General features: G+C 40.3%; 1 protein-coding gene, 1 long non-coding RNA gene, 1 other non-coding gene and 1 pseudogene across 3 annotated transcripts; 1 reads left to right on the plus strand and 3 right to left on the minus strand.

Moving 5' to 3' along the window:
- The first annotated feature begins 5,340 nt into the window (after positions 1–5,340).
- LOC104430482 lies at positions 5,341–10,860 on the plus strand. Its single transcript, XR_005549378.1, has 12 exons — positions 5,341–6,236; positions 6,466–6,561; positions 6,649–6,732; positions 7,393–7,536; positions 7,606–7,686; positions 9,130–9,198; positions 9,299–9,379; positions 9,469–9,521; positions 9,616–9,754; positions 9,955–10,111; positions 10,276–10,538; positions 10,689–10,860. It is a non-coding gene; the product is annotated as a glucose-6-phosphate isomerase 1, chloroplastic (transcript).
- Positions 10,861–13,718: 2,858 nt separating this feature from the next.
- Positions 13,719–14,486, minus strand: LOC120291317. The gene is made up of 4 exons (XR_005549305.1): positions 14,441–14,486; positions 14,286–14,345; positions 14,115–14,201; positions 13,719–13,794 (listed from the first exon to the last, which is right to left on the minus strand). It is a non-coding gene; the product is annotated as an uncharacterized LOC120291317 (long non-coding RNA).
- A 391-nt stretch (positions 14,487–14,877) lies between these two features.
- LOC120291316 (CRM-domain containing factor CFM3, chloroplastic/mitochondrial-like) lies at positions 14,878–16,377 on the minus strand. Its single transcript, XM_039308533.1, has 4 exons — positions 16,142–16,377; positions 15,888–16,018; positions 15,077–15,427; positions 14,878–14,978 (listed from the first exon to the last, which is right to left on the minus strand). The coding sequence occupies exons 1-4, from the start codon at positions 16,368–16,370 to the stop codon at positions 14,943–14,945; spliced, it is 747 nt and encodes a 248-aa protein (XP_039164467.1). The 5' UTR covers positions 16,371–16,377; the 3' UTR covers positions 14,878–14,942.
- A 3,856-nt stretch (positions 16,378–20,233) lies between these two features.
- On the minus strand, positions 20,234–22,714 carry LOC104436880 (annotated as a pseudogene).
- Positions 22,715–23,046: the final 332 nt, after the last annotated feature.

Consider the following 23,046-nt stretch of genomic DNA (forward strand, 5'->3'; position numbering starts at 1 on the left):
AGTGGATGCCATTGAAACTTCTCCTCGGGATCCAAATAACCAATTTCCGAAATGCATCAATATCATGAAACTTATACTGCAAATATCTAAATTATTTTGGTTTGTTCAACCCAAATTTTTTATTAATTCCTCTGACATTGTCTTCATCAAGTTCAATCTTACAAGTGTACTTTTCGAATTCCTTCATATGCATTTTACAGGCCACTTTAACTCCAACTAATGACTATGAGACATGCAAATCAATCTACAATGTCGTTGAACCCACGTGTTCTCTTCTCTGGCATGGCGATGATCTACCAATCCTAACAACAAAGTATAGAGTCACTTATTGCTAGTAAGTCGGATGATGAATGGGCTTTCTCAAATTCGACTTAATTAGAAATATATTTCTCGATATGACTCTTCGATCGACTCAAAGTGTAAAATTAGAGAACATATTAAACATGATGTTCCTAATCAATTAATTCATATTTATCATATTCTCTTTTATATTATTTGGGTTGATGTAAATTTTGGACTATCATATTCAACATGAGCCTTTTTGTATACTTAGTTTGCAAAACATGAAAAGAAATGAAGTATCTAAAGCTCTGCACACCGACATGAATGATGTAATCAGCTTTTCGAGTGAAGATGAGGTGATGACTTTTCACTGAGTTGCTTCTCGTACTTCCACGAGGGTTTGCCATACATACTTACTAGACTTAAAGATCTACAAAAGAGTATAATCGAAAGCTTAAGGAGTGAATAATATTTTTGTGATTCCATTCAAATAGGTTCCATGAAACGAATTAAAGTTCAAGAATTATTTTAGACTATTACTTATTCCTTTGTTTTGTCATGATTCTATGGTTTTCGTAGGAGTCACTCTTTTCCCATTTCATTATATGACACAATATTCAAATCCTTCGTATCTTCCTTCGTAAGGAAAAATGATTTCAAACAATATAGGATTAATGAAATCAATCGTATATTGAGATTAATAGGAAATTTGTGATGGTTTTTATACTACACTAGCCAAAAGATAAAAGCGAAAACAAATAGACAAAGAAATAATCTGAAATTGCTACTTGGAAGCACCAATAGTAAATTGAAAATGGAAAGAGACTATGTAAAAAGAATTTCCAGTAAATCTGAAATTCGATGAGAGTTGTCGAAGAAGTACAACATCCTCAATATTTCAAGCTTCTCACTATATTACCCACATACATGTCAAGAGACATTGATGTCAACACTAGTCGACATTGAACACATTCTAGTGATAGAAAGTTCAGAGAAAAATGACATCGCAACAATGCTGTGCGTGCGTGAACGATGCTGAGTTCTTGCCATCTCACGGTCCAAAAGTCTTCAACTAATTGAGGCACTGCCATGGGGAAGGTGCCTAGAGCCTACCAGGTGTTTTGTTAGAAAGCGAGCGCGACTTGACTTCGACTTGACTTGCTTTTTCTATCAATAAAATAATTAGAAAATAAAAGCAAAGGGCAATTATTGTCGGGTAGTTTCCGTAGCATTATGCAGACGGTGCATTGAACCTATGCATGTGCTCCTTGACTTGACTTGATTTGCTCCTCCAAATAAAAAAAAAAGTTAAAGAGAAAACCAGGGAACCGAAGATTATTGCCAAAAAACTACAAGAAATCTCAAACTTTACTTAGAGTAACACATTTATCTCACATTATTTTAATGACAAAAAAAACTCTAAGCTTTGCTTACTGTAATGTTTTAGCTCATTTTTTTATGACAAAAAAATCCCAAAATTTTATTTGTGCGATACATTTATCTTCAATTTTTTTCGTGATACCAAAAATCTTAATTTTTTTTTTTGTGACACCAAATTTTTTGAGATAAATATGTCGTATATATACAAATTCAGGATTTTTTTTGGTGTTACTGAAAAAAGTTCGGGGTTTTTGATGTTAAAAAAAGATAATGGTAAATGTATCACAATGTACAAGTTTTGGATAAATGTGTTGCATGGGCACACGTTTTGAGTTTTTTTTTTGTCACAAAAAAAGTTTTTGATAAATATATTATATTGAGTAAAGTTTGGGATTTTTGATGACTTTTACCCAAGATTATATGCAGACATTTTACGGAAGATTGGAATTGAGTGAGACTTTTTATCCTGATTCGGATGGAGCTACAAGCATATTCGGACATTTAATATATTGACAATGACGGGATAATCTACTGTATATAAACATCGCATTATCAGGTAACTGAGAATGGATTGATAGTAAATGTGGGATGTTTTGCTAGTTAGATGATTACGAAGACTTTGCTTTTATAATCAACAACTAATTGAGTTGTAGCGTTATGTTAAATCCATCTCATCGTACACAAGGTGATCCCATCAACCTTCTTTTTCCCTTTTCATGGACTCACATGGCATTATAGTGGGCTCCTCTTGAGTGGGTGGAATCGCGGATTTATATATATTGGTATCACATTTAGAAATTCTTAGTCAACAGGATCTCTACACCATATGATAATTATTTCTCAAAAGAGATATAAATTATCTTGTCTCATTTTAGAGAACTCTTCCAAATAAAACGAAATAAAAAAAAAATTCCTTTTGGAATCCGCGAGACTAATTCCGTATAGAGCAATTCCATATTATTGGATAAAAAGGTGCTCTTTTCTCCGTGTACGAAAGGACCCAACCCAAGGAAGAAATCATAAGGCAATTTTGTGGTGCTGGAACTGCAACAACAAGACAAGTTGGAAAGAATTAGCCATAATGACGTTGATTTTTCTTGCAATCTGAAGGCATGAGCAAGTATGACAATCTAATTATGTCTAATTAGTATACCAAAAATAAAAAAGGCTCTTGTATTGCATATAAGTAAAAAGTGCTCTTGAGTACTCATTTATAAGATCCAATTATGTGAATCTCATGCTGACTTTACTTTTTTGACACTTGAGATTAATAAGATTTTTTTTTCCAAAAAATAAACAAGACTATTGTGCACTAAAAGTCATGCTGTTGATTGCTTTTCTTTTCATGCCATCTTTGTGATGCACGGGAGCACAAATTTAGAAAAAAGAAAGAGAAATATCGACTCTAGGGCCTCTAAAACCTATGGGGAAGGCACATATCCATCACGCCATATCCCTTATCATTCATTCGATGCAAGTATTTCAATGTCATTTATCAACTTGATTTATTTTCTTAATTGTTCAATTAAAATTTTCTTGGTGTTAATTGTCAAATTGAACATAATAAAATTGTTGTGTTCAAAGCCACTAGATTGCTGCAAAGTATGAAAGATATAGGAATAAATGATATGTCTATTATAACATGCTTATGACACGTCATCATAATTAAGGACAATAATGTAATGTAAAATAAAATTGTTTTATGACTTTATGATGTATTACGGTAATCGAGTGTTGATATGATGTAAAATAGAGATGTGCACCTAAGTATATTCATAAGATGAATAAAATCAACACTGACGCAAGGAAAACAAAGACGACAAAGTTTAGAGAGAAATGACAACACAACACTCTACAGTGCGTGCGTGAACAATGCTAAGTTCTTGCCATCCAACGATCCAAGAATCTTCAACTAATCGTACCGTTGCGATTGCAAGGCATGTTCCACGAAAAGGGCTATTATTGCACGCACAATTTCCACGGCATTGTGCAGAAGGGACACAGAGCCTACGCAGGTGCTTTTTTCTGAAAGCAAGCACGACTTCGACTTGACTTGCTTTTCCTCTTAATAAAATAATTAGAAAATAAAAAGCAAAGGACAATCATTGCAGACATAATCTGCGCTACATTGTGCGGAAGGTGCGTTGAACCTGCCTATGCATGGAGAAAATATTCAGTGGTTCGTGAGCTCCACGTCATCTGCTGACGTGGCGCGTACCACCCAGATATCGACACGCGTCCTGTGAGGAACCCGCCGGAAAATGGAGAGGCTCGTTCTCCGTTCTCTCCTGGTTCTCTCGGCTGGCTTGGCTCGGCTCGCTGACAGAAGAAAGGACAGAGAGCTCAATGGGTCAATAAATGCGTAACACTCCCGCTTAAATAATCTCTCTCCTCACTTGAATTTGCTGGGTTTTTTTCTCGCTCTCTCTCCTCTCTCTCCTCACAAACAGATAGGCTCTGTTTGGCAACTTGCCCAACAGTAATAATTTCGATTTTTGTTCTGAATCGATTTATTTAAACGCGTTTGGTAAAATTTTTGTTCCTAAGCAGTTTGGACAAGGTTTGAGAATCTAAAAAATTTGATTCTCGGAAGAGAATCGAAAAGAGAATCAAAACGGTAAAACCTTGTTCTTCTCTTTTATCATCTTGGTTGCCATTCGCCATTGCCGCCGCCGTCCGCCGCCCCGCCGCCGCCGCCGCCGCCGCCGGCCGCTGGTCCGCCGCCGGCCGCCGGTCCGGCGAGATCGCCGGAGGCTCGCGGAGCCGGGCGAGGTCCGCGAGCTCGCCGGAGGCAAGCCCTCCCCGGCGAGGCTCGGCCTCGCGGATGGCGAGGCCCGGCCTCGCCCGGTGGCGGCCGGCTCGCCCGGAAGACGGCGAGGCCGACTCCGGCCACCGAGCTGGCAAGCCTCGCCCGGTGGCGGGCGAGCCTCGCCGCGGCGGGCGAGGCTCGGCCTCGCCAGATCGGGGCGAGGTCGAGCCTCGCCGGTGGACGGGCGAGCCTCGCCCGCCCGCCAAGGTGAGGCTCGCCCGGCCATCGGCGAGGCTCGCCCGGCCCGCCAGGTGGGCAGCCTCGGGCTCGCCGAGGGCGGGCGAGCCGGGCCACAGGCGAGGCTTGGCCTCGCCGATTTGGCGAGGCCGAGCCTCGCGGGGGGCCGGGCGAGCCTCGCCCAGTTTGCCCGCCGAGGCTCGGCCGACGAAGGCCGACCTCGCCAAGGGCGGCGCTCCGGTGAGCGTCGCCGGCCCTCGCTCTGGCCCGATCGCCGGTCGACCTACCAAATGAAGAAGAAGAAGAATAGGAAAAAGGGAAAAAAGAAAAAAGAAAAAGAAAAAAAGAAAAAAAAAGGAAAAAAAGAAAAAAAGTAAAAAAGTAAAGAAATTATTTAAAATTTATTTAAAAATCAAAAGAAATTATTTAAAATTTATTTAAAAATCAAAAATTAATTTGGAAATGTAATCAATTAATACGTGCACCAAACGATTACTATTCCAGAATAAAAAATTTTGAAGCGATTCAAACACGTGTTTACCGGAATCGGTTGAATGTAATCAAAAAGCATCGTTTATCGAATCGCCCTAGGAATGAATCGTTACCAAACGCGCCCATAACAATCGAGACCTCCTCTGTTTCTTCTCCGCGCATCCCACCCCTTCCACTTCCGGCTCCGGCTCTGGCTCCGTCTCCGCCTCCCCAAAAGCCTCGCCGCCATCTGCCTCTGGCACGTCGCCTCGTCCAAGAGCGCCGCCAGTCGCAGCTGGTCCCAACCCCCTCCACCTCCGATCGTTTCCAACGCGGAGATCGAGCAGAAGTTTTGTGCTCGCGTTGGTCTCTCGGCAGCTTCTGGACCTCCGTCCGATTGCGTCCCTCTGACGAACTCGTCATCAGCTTCGACTCCGTGCCGCCGCCGCCGATGGCGTCCTCCGTCTCTGGCATCTGCTCGTCCTCCCCGTCCCTCAGGCCGAAGACGCCGCCGGCCTCCGCCGCGAAGCCGTCGGCCTTCGGCCCGAGGGAGACAGCCTCGCCTCGTTCCCCAGCGAGCGCTGTCCCTGACGCTGGCCCGCTCGGTCGCGGGGGAGATCTCAGCGGACCTGGGCAGGGCGGACGGCGCGGCAAAGAAGGAGAGGCGCAGGCTGGAGAAGGATTCCCGCTCGCTGTGGAGGAGGTACATGGACTGGCTGTACGAGCACCGAGAGCTAGGGCTTTTCCTGGACGTGAGCCATATTGGGTTCACGGACGAGTTTGTGGAGGAGATGGAGCCCTGGTTCCAGGCCGCGTTCTAGGTGATGGAGGAGTTGGCGCGATCGCCAACCTGGACGAGGGCCGCATGGTCGGGCACTACTGGTTGAGGAATTCGGAGCTTGCGCCGACTTGGTTCCTGAAGGCGCAGATTGAGAGCACGCTCGATGTCGTCTGCAATTTTGCTACCCGCGGTAAGGTCAGTTCTGAAATTCCGGTTGTTGTTGCTCTCCGTGTGGTAAGAGAGGCTGTAGTTCCCTGCGTTTTTTTTTTTTTTTTTTTTTTGAATCGGTTTGCTGTCATAGTTGCTTACGGTTCTCCTCCATTATCTGGAGCAAGTGTATATGCTGCTTGATTCACTTATGCGCAATGGTCTTTTGTCTTCGTCTTTTGATTCGGAATTTGAAAAGTGTTAGTAAATTTTAGATTTTGCGCATCAGATTTAAGTAAAGTTACAAGCTATGGATGAATGTTCAGTTATAAGTCTCGGCACATTGGGTGAATACCCTGTGTCAGCGATTTTTTGACTTTTGACAGTCCGAATGATATCTCAATTTTACTTTTGGCAGATTAGATTCATTAACACATATCCGGCTGGAATTTACCATTAAATTGCGCAGCTTGGTCCTGAGCTGGCTTCTACCCTAGTGGTTGTGATATCAAAGGTGCTTGCATGTATTTTGCTTTGTGATCTCTCCTTTATGCATATTGGAAGAATATATAGTAATTCATTGTTATTTCCCGTCCTATAGAGTGGTGGTACTCCTGAAACCAGAAATGGCTTATTGGAAGTACAGAAGGCCTTTTGTGAAGCGGGATTGGAATTTGCAAAGCAGGTTTTGGTCCCAGTTTTTTTTTCCCCTGCCTATAGAAGTTTCACTGACAAGTCGTTGAGTTTCATGTTCTTTTTAAAGATGCTAACTAGAGCAGAGTTGACAACTAATTATTAGCTTCTCATGATGCTCAAGGGCTATAAGCTATTGAATGTCAGACCTAACCTTTTTACTGCGAAGAATTTAGTTGATCTTGGTTGATGTGCTCATGTGGTTTTCACAGAGTAGGTTCCATGGCCTTTCTATTGTTGTTGCACATCAACTAAATCCAAAATAAATAAATAAATAAATAAATCCAACACCTTGTTGATTTCTTTTCTGGTTGAGCATTTTGTTTAGGGCAAGCTTCCAGATGTCTCGGATTGAACTCCATTTTGGTGCATGTATTTTATAATTAGGAGTATCCTGTTTAGTGGCCTTTTAAAGTCATTATTGCTAATGAGGCTTAGTCAGTTTGTTAGTCTTGCATGGAAAAGTTATTGCTTGTGATGTTTAACAAAATCTTGGGTAACTGGATGTCTTCTTCTATATGTCACTCTGATGGTGCACTTGGATGAAGTTATGTCAAAATTAATCTTTTCGGTTGTTTGCTTAAGTGAAATTTTGGCACCTTCAATTTTGCAGATATTGCATTGATCACTGTTTTTCCCATCATGAATGTAGGGCATTGCCATAACATAAGAGAACTTGTTGTTGGACAATACTGCGCACATTGAGGGCTGATTGGCTAGATTTCAAATGTTTGACTGGGTGGGTGGCAGAACATCTGAAATGGCTGCAGTTGGTCTACTTCCAGCAGCCCTTCAAGTTCGTAAGCTTAACTTCTAATCTCATCGTGGTTATATTCTGATTTGACTCGAAGAGCATATTCATTAGCGACTCCAACTTCAGGGGATCAATATTAGAGAAATGCTTGCTGGTGCATCCTTCATGGATGGGGCAACTAGGACGAAAGTGGTAAGATTGCTGTCGACTGATGTTATTTGGTGTTTCTTTGGATGTTTTGTTGTTATCCAAGTCCAGTAAAGGAATTAGTTTCAGTACCAGTGGGGCAACTTATGGTGTAAAATCTTGCTCAGTGTGTAGTGCTTAGGATTCTGCATGTGCACTTTTATGATGTAAGAAGCTGGGTCGCCCGAATGAACTAAGTATGGTTGAGATATCAGTCTTGATTATAGATAGCTAATCGGGCATTCAAGGATGTCAGCTAACAAGTTGAACGGTTGTCTTTGATAGTATGCACTGTGATGTATGCAAGAGTAACTTGTGAACTTATATGCAGGAGAATTGTCACTTGTTTCCCATCATTATGCACTGAGAAGATTTTGTAGTATATGTGCTAGAGGATGTCATACAGTATAATTCACTGTAAAATAGAATGCAGAGTATCCATTAGATCCATTTAAGCTCACGACTGGCAATTGCTATTGTTGTCGCTTAGTTGCTTCAAGGCATATTCATTTCTAGTTGCTGATGCACTCTACAGTGAATCAAATTATAGCCTTTTGGTTTCATGCATTTTGATTTGTGCCTTCTCTTGTTGCCTGCTTGTAGTATCAATTTCGCCAGCAATTCAAATCCTTGTTCAAGATGCAGAGCAAATCCGCAATGCAAGTCGGGGAGATGATCCTGTTTCCTTGTCCAGGATATCCATTACTGTAGGTTGTCTGAAAAGAACCATAGATACGTTCATTTAGGGATTGATAGCATATCCACACTGTTTGCATTCCTAGATTGTAATTCCTTTCTCTGCTTGCAGTATTGCTAACTTGTTTGTTGTGTCAGAAGATCCACAGAAACATTGATGTAGGGACTGTAGATTGACTTAGCATGTCCACACTGTATGTGCTTCCTAGATTGTAAATCCTTTGGCAAGTAACTTACCACTGTACTACTTTTGTCAAATAATCACAAACATAAATGTCAAGGCCTGTTTGGGGTGGCTGTGAGTTTCAGCTTGCCTTTCTGGTTTTAGCTGTGGGTTTGAGTTTTTGGCTTTAGCTTTGACTTTAAAGAAATGAAGTTGGTAGAAGACATAACTTCTAACTTGAAAGTGACTGGCTCATTTTGAGAATTTAATAGTACTGAACGCTGAACCTTAAATCATAGATGTTTGGATTCTTGGATAATTTTACTTCTAAAATGAAGCATATAATAACTTTGAGTGACCAAAAGCCATAATACCTGATGTGCAGTCCCTACCATCCCCCTCAGTGCAAAAACCAAAAACAAAAAAAATAAAAATAAAAACAAAAACACACACAAAAAGAAGTTACAACATAAGAACTATCGGTAGTTTTCCGTAGCTGTCTGAGTGGCTTCTCTACTGACACTGATCAAAGGATGGTTCTTACCTTTTGTAGTCCTGTGTCAGCGGAAATAACTTTTTTTCTTTTCCAGGTGAAGAACAACCCTGCTGCATTGCTTGCTTTATGTTGGTATTGGGCTTCTGATGGCGTAGGATCTAAGGTGTTATATTTGAATGAGAGTGTCTTCTGAATTGTTGTTTTTTTCCCTTTCAGTTTGCAGTCATTGACAATTGTTTCACTATTTAAATTGCTGCTGTCAGGACACGGTAATTCTTCCTTACAAAGACAGCCTTCTGTTATTCAGTTGGTATCTGCAACAACTTGATTTGGATGGCAATCAGGTATGTGTTTAATGTTTTAGTGAAAATAAGGAGTTCCGTCTCCATCTCTAGTTTCGAAAATGTTAAATCTCAAATTGTTCATTTCACAGGTCAATCAAGGGCTTACTGTTTATGGGAATAAAGGAAGCACAGATCAGCATGCGTAAGTTATTTTTGATAAAGTAATGCCACTATTACTTTTACATGCTGGTGACGTGATTATTCCTGATGCATGTTATTGTCTAATTTCCATATAGCTACAAACAACAGCTGAGAGAGGGTGTGCACAACTTCTTCGTAACTTTCATTGAAGTGCTTTGTGAGAGACCACCTGGTCATGATTGGGAGCTTGAACCTAGTGTTACCTGTGGTGACTATTTGTTTGGAATGCTTCAAGTTAGTTTACAATAAGAGCTACTAATATTTACCTTTAAGAAGATTCTAGCAATAGTCGAAGTTCTTATGTCTATTGTTTCTGAAGTTTAAGATCTCACACTTCTCTTGGAAAGGAGACATGAGTTCAGTGGATGATTTACTTATAGTCACTCGGTTGTTTTCTGCAATTGATCCCTTTTAGATATGGTGAACTTCTGTAGGGAACGGGCTATGCTCTATATGCCTATGATCGTGAGTCTATAACAGTCACTGTTGAAGAAGTGACCCCTAGATCAGTGGGGGCTCTTATAGCATTGTATGAGCGAGCAGTTGAGATATACGCCTCATTAGTTAATATTAATGCCTATCATCAACCTGGTAAATAGTTTACCTTATAATTCTTATTTAAATTAGATGATTGCTATATGTTTTGGGCTTGTTGCTGTTGAGAATATGTGTGGCCTCTCTGAGTCAAGAAATCAAATCAATTCATCCAACTGGCTGTCTTTTTCTTGGCCCCGATGTGCGACTGAAATTCTTAGGTGTCGAAGCTGGGAAAAAGGCAGCAGCAGAAGTATTTGCTCGTCAAAAACGGGTTCTGGTTGTACTCAATGAGGCCAGGTATCTTACTAGAACAAGCTTGTCTAAGATGGAAACTATCAGCTCTTAAGGAACGGGGAACACTTAAAGAACTGTTGAGTGGGGTGATAGAAACATGGATAAGAAGAAACGCAAGCTCGTAGGCATTGCAGATGATGGATAGAAAGAGATCCGCATTGAAAGGACAGATGAATTTGGCCAAATAGTAAGTTTTCAACGAAAAAAAGATATTAATCATAAAGCCTTGTAATACTAAATTGTCCATTATAATTTCTTTTGCGTCTGACAAAGAAACGCCTATTCATTACTTTGATGTTTTCATGCCAATCTTCTTGTTTTGAATGTTTTGCAACAGTTAACCCCAAAGGAAGCTTTCCGATTGCTTTCCTGTAAATTTCATGGAAAAGGGCCTGGCAAAATGAAGCAAGAGAAGTGCATGAAGCAATACCAGGAAGAATTGAAGTTGAAGCAGATGAAGAATTCAGACACGCCTTCTTTGTCTGCAGAGAGGATGAGGGAAGCTCAAGCCTTTCTTTTCTTTTTTTTTTTTTTTTTTTTTTTTTTTTCTCTAATAGTAAGCCATGCTTACAAAGTTCTGGATGCATATTAGTATGTTAACTTCCTATACAATAAACTTCCTCCCAGTTCTTTACATGAGTCCACTTTCGATAGGATTTGGAAGAAGATTTGGCAGCAGAACATGATCATCTATCAACTGGAGTCCAAGATAAGGGAATTACGGCAAGTCATCAAAAGTTTAATCATGCAGTACACGCAATTGATTCTCTGTAGTCAACATGATTCCAACAATCTGGACATTTGTTGTTCTGTATAGCACGCTGTGGAAGGGAAAGATGAGTTTTTAACACCAGCAAATGAGGAAGAGTCAATTTTATCATCTGAACCTATTGTTGATGCTGAAAGCAAGGTGGCTAATGGTTATATAGATGCAGAAGTACTTTTTCTCAACTCTTTTGATTTTATTGCTTTAATGTGATTGCAAACCCGACATGTATTCAGGCACTTCATTTTATCACCGTATTCGTCACTCCCATCACAGCAGTCTGAGTATCATGGAGCAGGCAAAGAACATATTTTAGGAGGAAACATTAAGGAGGCAGAAAAAGAATGACCACCTGCTAGTTAACCTTTGTCCAGCGGATGCTAAAATCAGTATTACAAGAACCAGAACGATCTAGTAATTCCGTCAACCTATTGAGGTCAGATGATGTCAGCATATAAATCTTTTATAGGACCTTAGCATTTATTTTTGAGTACGGGAGCAAGTACGAATTTATTTTCGAAAGTTTTAAAGGAAAAAAAAAAAGAGTTGCCCAAGTTTATTTCAAAAAGGGTTGTTGGGCAAGAAAAAAAAAAGAGGTATTGGACGCCAAGTTTATTTTAAACTAGGTGTGTGCAATTTTTTTTTTTTTTTGGTGCATGCAAATTTTATATGCTTAGTTCCATGAAGTGATCACTGGAGTCATGAAAATTCGTTATTTAGATTGAGTACAGATTGGAATGCTTCAATCCACATTCTCCTCGTAAATCTTTTGACTAGAAAAAGAGGAGATTTTAAGAATCAGGATCGGCACTGATACTCATTAGTCGCCCCTTTCGCTTCACGCATTGCCATCACCTCTAGCAAAGCATTGTGCAATCTCTCCTTCTTAAGCCACACTGTCCTCCATACTCCTTGATGATGATGAGTGAAGCTAATGAGGCGGGAAAGTTAAACGTCCCATGATGAGTGTAAAGCTAATTAGGCAGGAAAGTTAAACGTCTCATTTGATCAAGTGTTCACTTGAAAAGAAAAGTGCATTATATTTCAATTCGCTAGTGAAAGGGTAAACGGAAAAGAGCGAAGTAACAAATTGCTTTTGAGAAAAGAGACCATGGCGTCAAGAATCAACAGATTAACATCAATCGCATTGAAAAAATTTTGTGGAGAAGCTGATACATGCATCCCCATGAAATGTCAACAAGCATTAAAACTCATGCCAACAACTTGGCGAGTTCATCAACCCTCAAGCTTCCTAGTGGTGATACATACAAGTGGTGTTCATCCAACTCTTTTTCCTTTGAATTTTTGTATCTCTCTACTTGTTTCCTCTCTCCATAAGTGTAGAAGAAGGTTCGCCTTCGGCATCTACATTTCCATCTTCTTCCTTCACAATCTTCTTGGACACAGCTCTCCTAGGTCAGTGCCTGAAAATGGGGCTAGGTGGAGCAGTCTTTGCAAAAGCAACCGCCCTTTGTAAGCAATGTCAACATCCAATGAATTACTAATCAAGATAAGTGCACTGCCGTTCTCGACAGCCTGCCTTAACATCGTGCAGTTTCTCTGTTTCCACCATGGTCTCGGATTCTTCCGCAACAACATCGGGCATAGCAGCAGCTGCATTGATGCTCTTTGCATCTTCTGATTCTTCTGCTTCACTGCTTTTGCCGTCTACAGTGATTTTATTTCCATCAACCTCCCTCAAAATTGAATCTGCATCAGTAACTCCATATACCTCGTTTTCTTGAACAGGACTGGTTTTGCCAGGAACTTCCTGTTTTTCATCCTGTTCTGGGATTACTGGAAGAGGAGATCCTTCACATGCACGATCAACACTAGATGGATAATCCTTGTAATAAACTTCAGGAGTTGGAAAGTAAGACTTCCACTCTCTTCCTCTCCACATAAGTATGTGCTCATCTTCAAATGAGATTAACACACATGGGACTAGGTCCTGGAAATGAGGAACAATGAACAACACATCTTAACCATCAACAAGGAAATCCTCGTCTCACCCCTACAAGACACACCCACCTTGCATTTCAATTTTCTTTCTTACATGTGATTAGAAAGACTCCTCTCAGGTCAAAAATGTTTCACAACATCCAAGAAATCTGCTTCCGACCACAAGCAGGGGTGCCTGGACAATCTGCGAGGATGATGGAATTAGAAGAAAAATAAAGAAGCTAACTCATTTGCAAACATCAATGATCCCTGTAGCAAAGGCACGACTAAACCAAATACCCGTGTGAAAGCAACATATTGCCAGACTCTTGATCGATGATGCAGGAACTAGTGACTTAATGTTCCATAGCATAATGAACCTAAGTGAAGATGAGTGCATATGATATGTTGCTTGCCTAATCAAGCAAGGAAGCTATGTATGTGCCAAGACGAACATTCCATCAGAACCTCAGTGATGAACTGACCAACTATATTCTACAGCCAAAAGGATAAAAAAAAGGTGACCATGACCAAATATGTTTGAGACATATTTCTGATTCAATAATATGCTCAACTTCTTCTGAGCTAGTCTTCCTCAGACAATTTGCAAAGAGGGGAAGGTATAACTAGCAGTAAAAATTACCAATTTTTTTTTTCATGAACAAGCTTCTTAATTCCTTCAAGTGTCCTCCACACCACTGTCATAAACTTTAAGATATGCCTCCTCTCCTTCATCCTGATTTCGAATTATAGAAAAGGTATCAATCATACGAAGGTTATGCTAGAAATTACTAAGGATTGCTGCGACAGAAAGATCTTGCAAACTTCCACCAAATGTCATCCAGATAGAAGTAAAGCCAAACAACTGAACCATGCATTAGGACATCACCTTTAGAGAGTATTGCTACCAAAGAAAAGAAAATTGAATCTAAGTTCAGATAGCAACATTCTACAAGTTAATACAAAAGTAAGCCTTTTAAGGTTAATTGCCTCGAGATACATGCTGATGCTACACGTAGAGGAGCAAATGTACTCCAAAGGATGAGAGACAGATACCTCAGATGTGTCATCTATTGTCGATCCGGCATTAAATGATCTAGAAAGTTTTTCTTCATCAATTTGGTTGTTTACTCTCATATCTTCCTGTGAAGGAGGAAGAGAATGCATTACTGAAATAAATGCTAGTTTTTTTGTCTCATCAAATTTCTAAAAGGCAAGAGCTCGCACAAGTTCGTAATTTAGTAGCTCAATCCGCTCCTGCAAGTCTGAAATATGATGCTTAAGTGCCTGCAGTAAAAGAAAATTTAATAACATAGAATAGGATAAGCATCGTGACAAGCTTAAGGATAAGGGATTAAAAATAGTTTTTCAATCAGTTTCACCTCACGTCTCTGAAGTTCAATAGAGCGAGCCAACGCCTGCCTTCTAGTCAGCAAATTTCTGGGTCTCACTGCATGAGGCCTTTGATAATTCTTCCCACGATAAACGATGATAGCATAGCTTTTCATAGTCTTATCTAAGGATACCAGCACTCCACCACTTTCAGCCTCTAAAGAAACTACAAGATGCTTCACTTGTGCAAAACTTTTCCCCTCACCATTAGTTTCACCAACTCGCGATACTTCCAATGCAAGTGCATGTTCTCTACGGCACCATCAAAAATGCCACGCCTTCCTGGATTAAACCAAACAGAAGATGAAAAGCTAGTCATGAAAGCTGACTTTTTTACATTGTTCAATCAAGAGGCAAACCAGCTATTCTTACCGATAAGCAGGAAGAGCTTCATACTCAGACCAATCTTACGTAGTGAAGATCTCTCCTCATCACTTATGGTTTCCAGATCAACTGGAAGGTCTGCTGGTCTAAGATTCTCCTGCACTTTTGCTAGAGCTTTCTCAGCCCTTTGACCTTCCCTTTAGCCTGGAAAGAAGAGGAAAAAATAAATGGAAAATGTGATAAATAATTAAGGAAATGGAGCAGAATTTTATAGCATAAGTTTGTTCAATCTCGTAACTTACAAGAGCAAGTTTCTTCTCAAGATATTTCAAGAGTGCAGCGTGCTTATTGAGTGATTCATCTCTACGCATTTGCTCAACATCTTTGCTACTTATTTCATTCCCCCACCGAGAGGTGGCAGCCAGAGTTTCAGTAAGAGTGCCAGCAACAAGTGGGCTTTTAGAAGCTTTTAATTTTGATTCAATTGCAGCTGAGGCCCTCTGACGTGCTTGGTCTTCCTCATTTGCCTGCACATCTGTTAGTTTTTCTCTCTCTTTCAATGCTTCTACCACCACAGGAGGCAAGAAGTCATTGCCCCTGTAAAACACAATATAATCTTTGTTCCTAGAAAGTAGTGTTCCCCCAGTTAAATTCTGCATTCAAAATGACACAAATCAATAACAAGAGCACCAAATTTTCCTTACCTAAAGAAAAGGACAGAATATGCAACACTAAACAGAAGTTGATATTATCATAATGCCAGAACATTAAGATTGGAACAAAATGCTCGGAGAGATAAGAACTTGCATAACCAATCCTTCACAACACTACACAAGTATGTCCCAGAATGGTTACCATTATGATAACAATTATAAATTCCATGGTCAGAGATGAAATAGAAAATTCAGCATTGTACTGTGGGCTTGAAGGATAATGATTTAGTCAAACTACCACTCTATGGCAAATAGTAGGTAATTCTTTCTGTCAGGCAAATCAAATAAAGTACAGACTCTGAAAGGTTCTGTGCTCGATGAAAGCAAACAGAACACCCATTTTCAACAATAATTAGCTCATACATATATGCTAAAAGTCAACATATGTAGATTGTCCAACCTTCAGTTCCTCAGCCATTCTATCATTGCAAGTATTTAGCACGCCGCGTTTAATTGCTATTTTTGCAATAGCACTGTTCTCCCACAACTTTACCATGGCCTCAGCAAGACCTTGCAGCTTTCTGTTTCTTCCTACAAAAAAAGTAGGATTAGTTTAGAACAATTTTGAGACATGCTATAATCAAACCAGTTTGTCAGCCATTAACCAGCAATGGCAGAAAAGCACAAACTTTATTGCCATTGATGCACACATACCCAGGGCAAAATGTGAAGGCATCGTTCTTGCAAGTCTACGAAACCTGGTCATCTCTTTGTTTCTCAGACAATGTCTAACCCCATAAGGAAGAAGCCTAACTGGAGGTTTATATCCAGGAACCTCTGAAGGGAGCAAGTCAGCATCAACTGGAACTGGCTCACAGCCTGACCAATCCTTGAACCGTGGACCCAACTCATCTAATAAACTGTTAGGATCATTCATATCCATGCGTTTTTCCTTAAGACAGATCCTTCATATATTCTGCAGAACCACATAAATTCCGGCCTCCTTTGCTATGAAAAACATTACTGGCTGTGTCCTCATTTTTCAGAGAATTCACACTGGTCTGTATTTTTTCGTTGTATCATTGGACACAAGAAAGTGTATACGCCATCCCTCGGTACAACACCACTGAACTTCCAGATCTCCATATAACAAAGCCTCCAGTCCTACTCTGACAAGGCAAGTGTATTAGAGGCTCATTATCTCAGTGCATCAATGATTCATGATTAAAATAAAGACTCTCAAGTCTCCAACGCCAACAGAGATTTATTCAAGTGATTACATCTTTTGAAGTCATGATTTTATATCCATTCCAGATGTCAAATACGGCACTTAAATGCATGCAAGCAATCAGCAAACTCATGAAAGTTCCAGGCTCATCAAGATTCAACCTTCATTTACTTACTTATCCATAAGCAAAGAAGAGACCAGCACTAACCTCCAAAGTTTCATGGGTTCTTTTCATGTTAAGTGACAGGGGACCTTCAAATTTCAACTTCACCACTTTATCCTCTCTCCACTTCTCATGTATAGAATCCACCAAAGCCTGGGTAATCCCTGCATCCCCAACTTCCATATCCTCCACCATCCTGAGAGCAATTTTCCTAAGCCTCCTGAGCTCATGTTGCAGAATTACTCTCTCCGCCAAGTCCACATGCTTCCTCGACTTGGAAACAGCTGCAGAAACCGCGTCCATAAGGAAGCGGGAGCTTGAACCCAAATGGGAGAGAGGACAGAAGAGCCAGACCACACTCTCCATGACTGCCTACAATGCTCGCAAAATCGTGCGGTCCGTAATTTCTCGCGCAGATGGCACGCGAAAGAAGAGATATAAAGTGAGACTACCCGTGAATTTTCTGAATCACCGACGAATGCTGCAATCCATTGGCCATGTTTGCAACAGAGGATGGGGACATGCAATTGGAGCTCCTGAGTATGCAATATTCAAACAGGACCACAAAACAAGCAGAACATCTTGCGATTGATCAAGGCAAGAAGCTCCTTCAGTGCACAGAAGCATTCCCATCATCCATTACTTTTGCGTTTTCATGTTGATCATGGCGTATATTCATCTAACTGTCATAGGTAGGGAAACATATAGGAGAACATCACGGCGAACATGAGTAACCACAGATATACGGCTTTAGCGATAATTGGAATGAGCATATCATCTTGAAGATCCTAGAGTCTGGAGGGCGTCGACGCTGCTCTGCAGGTGGTTGCAGAAATGGGATCCCCCAAATCTCGGCCGCCCAAGCAGATTAATGCGCGAAGGAAAGCGGCGCCGGAGCAGAGATGGAGCGAGCAACGGAGCAAAGAGCGAGCGCCGAAGCAGAGACGGAGGAAGCGACAGGACCAGCGAGCGAGCGAGCGCCGGGCGACGGCGGGGAACGGCGGCTTGACAAACGCAATGCACGGAGTCGAAGCTGATGACGAGTTCGTCAGAGGGACGCAATCGGACGGAGGTCCAGAAGTTGCTGAGAGACCAACGCGAGCACAAAACTTCTGCTCGATCTCCGCGTTGGAAACGATCGGAGGTGGAGGGGGTTGGGACCAGCTGCGACTGGCGGCGCTCTTGGACGAGGCGACGTGCCAGAGGCAGATGGCGGCGAGGCTTTTGGGGAGGCGGAGGCGGAGCCGGAGACGGAGCCGGAAGTGGAAGGGGTGGGATGCGCGGAGAAGAAACAGAGGAAGTCTCGATTGTTATCTGTTTGTGAGGAGAGAGAGAGAGAGCGAGAAAAAAACCCAGCAAATTCAAGTGAGCAGAGAGATTATTTGAGCGGGAGTGTTACGCATTTATTGACCCACTGAGCTGTCTGTCCTTTCTTCTGTCAGCCAGCCGAGCCAAGCCAGCCGAGAGAACCAGCCTCTCCATTTTCCGGCGGGTCCCTCACAGGACGCGTGTCGATATCTGGGTGGTAAGCGCGCCACGTCAGCAGATGACGTGGAGCTCACGAACCACTGAATATTTTCTCCTATGCATGTGCTTCTTGACTTGATTTGACTTGCTTTTCCAGGTAAATGAAAAATTGAAAAGAAAACCAACAGGCAATGCTGATACTCAGAGTAAGGTTGGCCGAAGATTAGTGCACACATTCTACGAAAGGCTGGATTTTGGTGAGACTCTGTATTCCGATTTGAATGGAGCTACAAGCATATCCAGACATTTAATATATCAATAATTCCAAAAAAAAAAAAAATAATGACTGAAGGATTTATAATATAAAAAAATTATCGAGGTAACTAATAATCGATAGATATTAAACATGGGAGGTTTTGTTTGTTCTTATTTGGGCAAGTTAGAAAATTAAGATGATTTTATTTGTATAATCAATAACTAATTGAGTTTCGGCATTATGTTATATCCATCTCATTACTTACACGAGATAATTCTGCTGACCTGTTTTTTTTTCTTCTCATGAACTTAGTTGGCTCTTTCCAAGTGGTGGGAATTGTGAGTTTATATATTCGGTATCACATGCACTGTCGAATAATTATTTAGTAAATACCTGTTACCTTTTTATTTCATTTGTTGTTTAGCTTTATATTTCATGTTGGCATTTTCAGACAACAGCTTCTCCACCAAAGTGCATTTTTCCTTTGCACAGTATTAAGTTTCTTCAAACCCTGAAATGATAAGATGATATAGGAAAAGAAGCTTAATGGCTCAGTATGTGAGTGACTAACCACACCTGATCATTCTCGATCAAAAGCACACAAGTAAGAAGATTAAAATTTAACGTTAATAGACTGTTGAACTAATCGAACCGGGGCGACGCATGCTGCAATAAAAGGGCAACCATTGCACACGTAACTTCCGTAGCACTGCGCAGCAAAAGCGTAGCGCCTACGCTAGCCTTTTGTTTGAAATTGAGCACGACTTGACTTCGACTTGACTTGCCTTTTCTATTAATAAAATAATTAGAAAATAAAAAGCAAAGGACAATAATTGCGGGCGTAATTTCCGCAGCGTCTAATTTTATCTTGACTTGACTTACTTTTCTAAGTAAATGAAAAAAGAAAACCAACGGGCGATGCTGATGCTCGGAGTAAGGTCAATTGAAAAGATTAGAAGCACGCGTTTTATGGAAGACTAGAATTGGGTGAGCCTCTGTATCCCAATTTGAATGGAGCTACAAGATATTCGGACATTTGACAGATCAATAATGACCATAGAATATACGGTATGTGGATATTGCTTTATTGACGCCACTGACAATTGATTGATAGTAAATACAGGAGGTTTTGTTCATCATTGCTTGAATAAATTAGACGATTATGGTGATCTTACAATCAATAACTAATTGAGTTGCCACCTTATGTTAAATCCATCTTATACGTGAGGAGATTCTGTTGAGCTGATGTTATCCCTGATGTTACTAAGGGTGTTAGTAAGACACAAGCACCAGAAAAATTTGTAATGCAAAACAGAATTTAGTAACAACACACTCATTTCTGATAGAATGAGTGCACACCTTGTGCCAATACCAACTCCATTGTGTCAAGTTTTGGACCCTGAGAGCCCAAAATCTTCACTTAAAAGGAACGGGGAAGAGGAAAGATGAAACAATTGAAATACATTACGCAAGTGTATTTAGTGTATCATTTCATCCCAAAACAAGGCCCAGATCTGGTCCACCTGCAAAATATGCAATTGAATTTAAAACAACAACAAGTGAGTTCTAGCATATCTTTAGTCCCCACTTCAGACTTCAAAGGACAACGAGAAACTGCATTCTTCAGCTTCTTTTGGTAAGAGAGAGGGTGGCTCAAGGGGAGAGATATCATTCATTCAACTAAGAACATCTTTAACCTCTCAAAGTAGCCTTATGAACCATAGTTTGCTTGCGGATTTGGTGGCAGCTTTCCTCAACAAGATCAAGGAGCTTTTCCAAATTTGTAGGCCATGAGTTCAAGATATCATTGCTCTCCTTTGCTGTCTGGAAACAGACAACTCCCATCGGCAGGTCTATCTTTCCCACTGGGGACTTGGAAACAACCATTTTGAAGAGATGCTTCTTAGCTTCCTAAAATGGTCACAGAACTAGTAGGTCATGCTGATAGAGTATCATATAGGCTTGTATAATTACTATTATGCAGTATCATATAGATTGAGGCATGTTAACGATTAAAGCTTTCTACAATAGCGGTAATAGAGCCCTAGAAACATACTTCCTTTCGTCGAGTGATTTCAGCTACATAGATTTTCTAAGCACAATAAGAAAGCTCTAATCACGATATATATTTTGTAACATTGGAAATGGTGAGTCATTAGAATTTCAGGCTTCTTGGCACAAGAAATGGTTTCACAATGCCAAACATTGACACTTACAATTACAAAAAATTTTATGAGAAGTTTTTTCTTTGTTTTGGTCAATGTGAGAAGAAGTTGACTAAGCATAGTGTGTACGCATATATATATGTCTGAAATTATCGCGGAATAACTACGAGGACAACATTCTCAACCTCAAGACAAGCCTTGGCTTTCAAGGCACCAAAACCTCTTTTCCACTTTTTTGGAACTTGCGTCCAAGTCCAGCAACCATACCACGCAGGTATCTGGGGTAGAGAGGCTGCTCGGGGTTTAATAAGGGGTCTAGGCAATCAGTCATAAAGATTGACATTGGTAAAGAATATAAATAAATGTTCAACATAAATAACCCAGATGCTGAGGCATAATGGCTATGCAAGTTTCTTCAAGGTAATCCTTGAGTAATACTTCAAAACAACATTAATATTCTGCATATAATAGAGTTACTCATATTTGAATGATGATCCAAAGAAAACAAGAAAAAACGACGAAGTTCTGTAATTACATGTTAGCTTATCCTCTGTCTAAGATCTTCTGCTGCCTTCTCAACAAGTGCGCCTTCAAGCATGCTTTTTTTCTCATTCTCAAATTCATATCTGAAAGTACTCCAAAGAGCAGTAAATTGGATAACCACCATTGTGAACAAATGTTTTGGCTACAACAAGGCATGATCAACCAAATTCTATGGCAGAATACGGAGATATTGCAAGAAAATGTACAACCAAATACCTAGAAACAATTCAAAGATGTACCTGAATTGGAGAATTTCTTAGAGATTTTTATCTTCTGAATTGGCATTAAGAAGGCTTGACTGCATACGATCATGTGGTGACCGAACTAAGTACTAGTAGATTTTCCTTAGAACCTGCCACTGATTAAATCACGGAATGAATAGCCGTGCCTTAAAAAAATCAATGAAGACTTGACAAAGCCTCATATGGAAGAGCTTCGCTGGTATCCACTACTTAGGGTTTCCCCTTCGCTGATGGCATCTCATATATCGCCATATAGCAACCGCAAATCTCAAGGTAACCATTGTAATGTGGGTAATTCTTACATGTTAACCATATGAATGCGAAGTAAGATGTGTGTTCAGATCCATTAAGTACATCTCTAACATCAGAGTTTGTGATAAAGATATAAAGGAAAAAGAGAATGCGATAGATGAATAAAGCTATGGCTTAAACCACAACCTGAATACCAGGTAGCACTTGATTGGTGAAAAAATTCTAGTAAAAAAATAATAGACACAACATTAGAATAAGTAAAACACCTGTTCACCATATTATGGGTTCATATTATATCCGTTTCAACTCCAGAAGTGACGGAATATCGGCTGGTGCTTTTTCCATAATACTTTCCCCTTCTTTAGGCTTTTTCTTCTCTTTGGAAGGATCTGCATTAAATACTGGGGGGCTGATTTTCTGGATCTGTGCTCAGACGTAGTCCTGGCGATCTAAGCACAAAGGAACCTGCAAAATCCATCAATGAAAACCAATTATAGTAATAGAGCATAAACGGCTAAAAGCAATACAAAAATCCCATACTTGTTCAAGGATAAAGACAATTTTCTCCTTATTTTCCACTGCTCCAAAATTTTCCACTGCAATTCAAACCACTCATGATGTTGGACAAGGAAAAACCAATTACAAGATGAGTGACCACAGAAATCAGCTTCTAGTTATTGCAATTTCTTGTATCAAATCAGCAGTATCTGCTATAAGACCCTGTTCTTCCTTTACTTTTTGCAAGTTTCTTTAGCAACCGTGCTCTCTCAATTTCGACATATAGCTGCATAATGACACTAGCTATAGAAACCACAAAATCAGAACAGATTGCTCATGAACATAGCCCGCAATAGAGTCTGATTTCACATTTTCACCTTCTCAGCAGAAACAGAGTTAAGTGTCTTAATAAGCTCAATCTTGGTCTCAAGATCAGGTGTCTGGTCGATATATCGCATGGCCTGCTTCTCCATTGCTACAATAACCTCTTTATAAGTAAATAGCAACGCGTATGTCACCATCCAATTAATTCATTACTTGATTATGTCTCGAGCAAAATTAAAACTTTTAGTTGAACTATCTGATTAATAGCAAGAAAAATTATTTATTCTAAAAAGGAAATAGAGTGAAAAATAGGAACTAAAAGGGGTAATAGCAAGGTGCAATAGAAATACAATCACGAGGATCCCAGCCAAATGAAAAAACTTGCAAACAGCATGAGCACCAGGCTTGAGTTCTTGCATCTCTAGATATTGCCGAGAGCGAATACCCATATAGATATGCCAATGAGATTCATGTTTCAAAT

This window comes from Eucalyptus grandis, chromosome 3 (genome assembly GCF_016545825.1).
Source record: "Eucalyptus grandis isolate ANBG69807.140 chromosome 3, ASM1654582v1, whole genome shotgun sequence".
Lineage (NCBI taxonomy): Eukaryota > Viridiplantae > Streptophyta > Magnoliopsida > Myrtales > Myrtaceae > Eucalyptus > Eucalyptus grandis.

What these genes read in the sequence shown, in the direction of transcription:
- LOC120291316 (XM_039308533.1), bottom strand. Translation starts at nt 16,370, where the DNA reads ATGGATATGAATGATCCTAACAGTTTATTAGATGAGTTGGGTCCACGG. An exon ending in GCCTTCACATTTTGCCCTGG is followed by an intron (nt 16,019 to 16,141) that starts GTATGTGTGCAT and finishes CTTTTTTTGTAG; the next exon opens with GAAGAAACAGAAAGCTGCAA. An exon ending in TTGAGAAGAAACTTGCTCTT is followed by an intron (nt 14,979 to 15,076) that starts GTAAGTTACGAG and finishes TCTTCTTTCCAG; the next exon opens with GCTAAAGGGAAGGTCAAAGG.